This window comes from Labrus mixtus, chromosome 8 (genome assembly GCF_963584025.1).
Source record: "Labrus mixtus chromosome 8, fLabMix1.1, whole genome shotgun sequence".
Lineage (NCBI taxonomy): Eukaryota > Metazoa > Chordata > Actinopteri > Labriformes > Labridae > Labrus > Labrus mixtus.
Window position 1 is genome coordinate 5,619,055 of NC_083619.1, and position 6,889 is coordinate 5,625,943.

Sequence of the window (6,889 nt, forward strand, 5' to 3'; positions counted from 1 at the left end):
CGTAACCTGCTGGGGTCCTCTGAGCATGAAGGTTAACAGTGAGATAACTCAGTTCCTGTGTGTTTGCTGCCCTCTAGTGGCTGCTCTCTGTAGTCTGAGCAGCACTGCTTTGTGAGTAGTCCTAAAAACCTCCTGGGCAGGTTGTTCAGAATAAAAATGATCCAGATACTGTAATCCAAGGATCAGGTAATCCAGCTCAAATGTATCCCTCTTGTTCAGAGAAGGAACGAGCAGCGGCAGAACCAGGGGTGGTCAGGGCCACCCTAGCAATCTGATTAGCCACCCCAAAATGGTGAACTATGATTGGCTATTTGCCTTGTCAGGGTGTCTGTGTTCAAAGCCACTTAACATTTCTGGCCACCCAAGTCCAAAAGTCCCGCCCCACCACTGAGAGCCATGCTGAGCAGGGTGAAGAGGGACTGACTGAAACCGGCAGCTCTACGGAAGAAATGTGTGATGTTATTCTAACACAACAAAAACTATATAATTATATTATCTTAACGACATCTCGCTGGAAATATATCAATATATCTTAAACTCGTGATTCATGGCCCAGCTCTTCATGGAGGCACTAAAGGTATGTTCAGCGTTTACAGTAAGTAACTTTAGAATATTTTAACACTCCAACACTTGATGTTGATTTATCATGTTTCAAAAATCAAACTGCTAGATGTACTGGAAAACAGGAATAAATTAAACTAATCAAATATTTTATACATACAAATAGAATGTTTAAAACTGAATATTAAAATCAATCAAAACAAGCCTAAGAGTATTTTGGACATAAAATAAACAAGTAAGGCAGAGTACATTTTAATAATAATAATTTCATTTTAATAATAAGATTCATTAAAAACATGATGTCTCCTGCATAACAAGGTCAGTGCTCAGTACCGAGTCCTTCGTTTTCCACCTGCAAGAAGAAACAGACCGTTAACGATTACTGGATCAGAACAACTCTGGGAATATTTAAATCACAAAAATAAGAGGAACATGTTGGTGACAGAGTGAGGAGAACATTAGTGGTACAGTGAAATCTGGAGGAAGCTGCTGTGTGATGATGTGAGAGTGTACAGAGTCTCTGATAGCAGAGCGTGCTGTTCTACACAAATACATGACTCCTCTTTATAAACCAACACTCAGCTGACTGACACCATGCCAGCTCTCACTTCATCTATTAGTAACTTTTTTAAAGATGGTTATTACATTAAGTGAGTTAATTCATGAAGTTGTGATTGTCACCTTTTGATCGTCCAGGTCTACCACAGAATCCGTTGTAGGGCTCCCACTGGCCGTTCTGGTTTTCTGTGATGGTACAGAGAAAATGTTCAAACTGTTTCTTCAGTCGGCTTCTTTGAGTGATGGGGTTCAAACCGTCTCAGAAATCCAGACGTGACTACATTTAAAGCAGCAGGTGAATAAATCTGGCTTCACCTCAATCCTGGTTGACTCATTGAAGAGACTCGTTAATCACAGGGAGTCACAGACGCTGCTTAATCTAATCCATTTAATATCACAATATAGAAAATGATCATGCTGCATTACAGAAAACCTTTTAAACTAGTGACTGAGAACATAAACTCAGAAGGAAGATCTTAATGTTATTTAAGCAGTCAGATCTTCTGTACAAACGTCTGTACAATCACACTTTCTGGGACCAGTGACACCCAGAGAGAATTATTAAAAATATATTAGATTGTTAAAGAAATGGTCTCTTATCTGGACGTACAAACTGGTGATTCATATTCTAATGCTGGCCTTACACCAAATTACTTTAAGCTGTTTCAAAGACTCATTTCTAAAGCAGGAATCAAATCATGAGTTTTCTTAGAGCAGGAGTGCTCCTGTGACCTCAGCCGTTTGGTGTGAGCTGGTTTGAAGGCGTTCTCTTATTTCACCTCATCTTATTCCTGCTTGAAGCTGTAATTGGTAACACATTAAATTAAACTGTCTTGATGATTTTTGTTTTTTTCTTGACTCAACTATTCCAGATAAGCTGTGTTACCTTGTCCTCTGTTCCTCCAGTGAGCGTTTCTTCTCTGGTTCTTTGACATCTGTCCGGTCACACTGTATCCTTCAGTCTTGTTGTTGTTCATCTTTTTCACATCTAGGAGATAAATAACCGTTAAAGCACATCACTTGTTTTTTCTCTACAGGAGGTCAAAGTCACATTAAAGTGTAGATTTGAAGAAGCAGAGCACCTGAATCATTAAAATGAGGTCTCTTGTTTGGTTCAGTGCTGCTCTGTGATTCACACGGACACTTCCTGTCTGTCAGTTCAGAACACTGGACGCCACAGTCCACTAGATGTCCCTTTGACGGAGACACAGCAGCCGTGGTGTGCTCGACCTCAGGGACACACAGCTGCTGGTTTCTCCGCTCGCTCTCTTCAGCGTTCACACACGCTCTCTCTTCTACCTCCACGTCTGCTCCATGTTGAGGAATCAGCTGACACAGCGTTTTCTCCTCTTCTGCAGAGTTTGAGGGCAGAGGTTTCTCCTGCTCACGGGAGCGGGGGCTTCTCTCCGTCTGCTCGGTGACAAGAAAACATTCCTGGTTTGGGCTTTGATTGGCCTCAGGTTCAGAAGACCTGTTTTCATCTGCATTGTCTTCAGGAGGGGAAGAGACATTTACTGCACTCTGCCATCGAGGCGGGGAAGCTGAGGGAACTTTTTCTGAAGGAGTCGTGCTCTGGTCTCGTTTCTGTTCCCTCCCTTCAGGGGAATCCATTCCCCCCTCTGTTTCTGTCTTCTTTGACTGACTGAGCTTCTCAGCCGGAGTGCTGAAAAGCAGCCAGCTGTCTGACATGAGAACAGAGTCAGAGGAGGAAAACCTGTGGCTCCGCCTCCTCTCTTTATGACTTCTTAAGTGTTCATTTTGGGTTAAAGGTCCACCGTCGTCCTCCTGCTCCATCATCTCCACGATGACATCAGGCTCAAAGAGTCCGTTCTGCTGCAGCCACTCCTTATTGGGGATACAAGAGGGGAGAGACTCCACAGACCAAACAGACTCATTCAGTTTTCTCTTCATCTGAAAACTATTTGAAGACATTTGATAGAGAATGAGCTCTGTGCTGTGTGCGTGTGGAGTCGTCTCGTTTTCTGGCTCATTGTCAGGGAGCATCTCTGATTGGTTCAGAGAAAGCAGTAGTTCATCAGTGGAGGGGAGCTCTACGACTCGTTTATCCTCTGAGAGAAGCTTGTGGAGAGTCCCAGGCAGTCTGAGGATGTTAAAAAGTGTCTCAGAGTCCTGAGAAGTGAGCAGAGCCTCAGTGTTGTCAGCAGCTGTGTCAGACACCACATGAGCGCTCTTTGTCACAGCGCCGTGCTGCTCAGCTGACTTTTCATTCTCTGCTTCACAAGACGACTGCTGCTGCTCCTTCTCAGGAAGCAGCTTGTCTGATGTTTTTAACATCGCTGTCCGCGGCGTGGCCCAGCTCATGAGGATGTCGGGGACGGACTCTCGTTTCTCTTTGATGACATCATCGTCTTGTTGAGAAGAGCTGCACACAGCGAACCACGCCACCAGAAGAGCCCACTGACCACATGTTGTGGTGAGCGTCCCTGCAGGGGGGAAGGTTCTCCTCAACACTTCTCATTGGGCTCTTCGGTGGTTGTTGTGCGTCTCTGTGACGTGATTGGAGCGTCTTTGTTCCTGCAGGATGAACGAGGTTAAATCTCTGTGTGACTGCAGAACTCTCACAGCTCTTGTTAAAGTCTGTGGTGAAGGTTTGGGGCTCTGCAGAGCCTCGTTTGTGGGAGCTGGAGCTGGAGGAGGACGGGGAGTGTGAGGTGGTTCCATGCCCAGAATCGGAGCTGATGAGTGGGCTAAGATAAGATAAGATTAACTTTATTGTCCCAGTGGGAAATTTGTCTTGGACTTCACAGAGCTCTGATGCAGTAACAAAAAATAACAAAATACATTCATTTGTCGGTAAAACATGTCAGTTAAATAATCATAAAATGCCATACAAGTGAATTACTAAAACCATAAATATGTAATAGTTATGAAAAGTGATAACAGTGCAGGTACATCTACACATCTTCACACACACACTCACACCACCTCATACATGAACACGTATACACACACATTACAGTTTAGGTACTGTTGAGGGCTTTGATGGACAAGGGAACAAAGGTATTTCTGAAACGGTTGTTCCTCCCTCGGGGTGTCCTGTATCGTCGGCCTGAGGGGAGGAGCTGGTACTCAGGGTGAAGAACATGAGATGGGTCTGAGATTATTTTTTGTGCCTGTCTGATTATGGTTTGTTGAAAGATGTCTTGGAGGCTGGGGTGTTGATGAACTCCCATGATTTTCATGGCTGTCTTTGTGAGTCTGTTGATTTGGGCCTTTGACTGAACGGTCAAATTTCCAAACCATGCAGAGATACCATATCGTAGGAGGCTCTCTACTACTGCATGGTAGAAGAGAAGCTGCACTTTCCGGGATACACCAAAGGTCCTGAGTCTTCTCAGGAAGTGAAGCCTCTGCTGTACTCTGGAGCAGACAGCTTCCACCTGGGACTTCCACACTAGTTTATTGTCTATGTGGATGCCGAGATATTTGTAGGACTCTACTTGTGTTATGGTGTGATCATGGATGACCACTGGTGAGTGGTCGCCAAGAGACCGAGGGTCGAACACCATCTCATTTGTTTTTTTTGTGTTGAGGAGGAGATGGTGTTCGTCACACCACTGCACAAAGTTGCTGATTGTTGATGTATATGTGTGAATGTTCGAGTCTGTTTGCATGTGGGCGGCAGTAGCTCAGTCTGTAGGGACTTGGGTTGGGAATCGGAAGGTCGCCGGTTCAAGTCCCGGCACGGACCAAGTCCGGAAATTGGTCTGGTAGCTGGAGAGGTGCCAGGCCACTTCCTGAGCACTGCCGAGGTGCCCTTGAGCAAGGCACCTAACCCCCCCCCCCCCCCCCACAAGCTCAGGAGCGCCCGCCGTAGGGCAGCCCCCTCACTCTGAGACCTCTCCATTAGTGCATGTCCACAGGATCCTGTTTGTGCATGTGTGTGTATTTCAGTTCATGTTTGTGTAGCATGTTTACTAGACAGAGTGTAAAAAACGAATTTCCCCTCGCGGGATCAATAAAGTATAAATTCTTCTTCTCAAAAGGCCCAGGATGGCCGTGTCATCGGAAAATTTAACAACATGTACATTTCCACTGTTGCTGGTACACTGATTTGTGTAGAGAGTGAACAGCACAGGTGAGCTAACACACCCCTGGGGCGCTCCGGTGCTGATGGTTGTGAGCTCTGACACAGTTCTGTTCACTCTGACTTGCTGGGTGCGGTTAGTGAGAAATGAATGATACCATTTAATGATGAATGGATTGACCCTAAGCTGATTTAGCGTGTTAAGTAGAATGTGAGGCTGCAAGGTGTTAAACGCTGAACTAAAATCAACAAACAGTAATCTAGCATAGGCCTTGGGATTCTCCAGATGTTTGGTGACCATGTGCACTAAGCTATTGACAGCGTCATCAGTACCTCTATGCTGTCTGTATGCAAATTGGTATGGGTCTAGCTGTGGGCCTACCTCCGACTTCAGCCGGCTCACCATAAGTTTTTCCATACATTTCATTACAACAGGAGTTAAAGCCACTGGTCTAAAATCATTACAGTCTTTAGGACATGGAATTTTTGGGATAGGTGTGATGACTGCCTTTTTCCACATTGCTGGGCTCACCTCTCCAGAAGAAGCCCCGCCTCTCCCTGTGGGTTCTGTTTGGACCTCTGCATTCACTGTTTGTCTCACAGGGACAGGATGAGGAGGGCGCACTCTGCCAGGCTGGTATAGGTGCTGGTAGGGTGCAGCAGGAGCATGGACTGACGGGTGGAGCAGGTGTCTGTAGTCCACTGGTTGGATGTGAGGGTGGGGCAAAACATAGGATGGAGCCTCCATGTAGGGGGGAGGAGGGGGGAACGGGGGCATGACCATGCCATAGCCTGAGGAGAACAAAAATATAGAAATTTACAGTCCAAACAAAGAAACTATGGTTCAGGTTTAACTTTCTTTTTAGTGTCTGAAACACGACGGAAAGAACGCTGCAAGGAGCTGTTAATCATAAAGTTACAGATGATGTTTTTTTAAAGATCCACTATGGAGTTTTGGTGGTGAAATTTTTAAGTTAGAGAAGTGAAACAATTCTATGCTAGATTTTCTGAACTGAATACACACTTTACTCAAAGAAGAAATGGGTCCCTGAACACTGTTTGGAGCTAAATGGCTACCAGGAGAGTTACAGTTTCACTGTTGCAGGCCCCCCACCATAACTTCTCAGATACCATTTTATCTTCAAACAGTTACAGAGACCACATTTTCCTCTGAGGACAGTCTGTGTATATGAACAAATACCACAAAATCTGTACACTTCTCCAACTTTCAAATGTATCTACCAAAACTCCCTAAGACACCTTTAAGTCAAATCACAAAGAAAACAAAACTATTCCAAAAAATTATTTCTTGAACATAAATCAGCACGAAGAAAACAATCCATCACGACTGAATCAGAGTTCAACTAACATAAAAATGGAGGCTTTAGAATATTTAACATCATCATCAGTAGATTTTATTTCTGACGTGTGTCTAAGTATTTCAAAACACGATTCATTATTCTGCTTAATAAGTATATAAGAAGTATTTAAGCTTTTTTAAAATAGTTGATTGGACATTATGTGGATAAGATTAATTATATTACAGCTTTAATCCACAATGTGATGAGTTTAAATCTGACTGCACGTTTAAAAAAAAAAACAAAGTAGTTAGTGGATTTAAAAACTGTAAAATAATTATAAAAGTGATGGAGTTCTACCTCATCAACACTCAATAAATATAGAATTAATTTAGCCTACATTTATTGTTTTTACCGTTATTCA

General features: G+C 43.9%; 1 protein-coding gene across 1 annotated transcript in view; it reads right to left on the reverse strand.

The window, feature by feature from the left end:
- Positions 1-864: 864 nt before the first annotated feature.
- Positions 865-6,889, reverse strand: part of LOC132978511 (uncharacterized) — a 6,503-nt gene continuing 478 nt past the window's right edge. Inside the window, exons 2-7 of the mRNA XM_061043716.1 lie at positions 5,686-5,959; positions 3,703-3,827; positions 2,202-3,590; positions 2,006-2,107; positions 1,243-1,305; positions 865-913 (exon numbers count right to left, since the gene is read on the reverse strand). Coding sequence (XP_060899699.1) covers positions 888-913; positions 1,243-1,305; positions 2,006-2,107; positions 2,202-3,590; positions 3,703-3,827; positions 5,686-5,959 — 1,979 coding nt within the window. The 3' untranslated portion in view covers positions 865-887. The remainder of the gene's footprint in view (positions 914-1,242; positions 1,306-2,005; positions 2,108-2,201; positions 3,591-3,702; positions 3,828-5,685; positions 5,960-6,889) is intronic.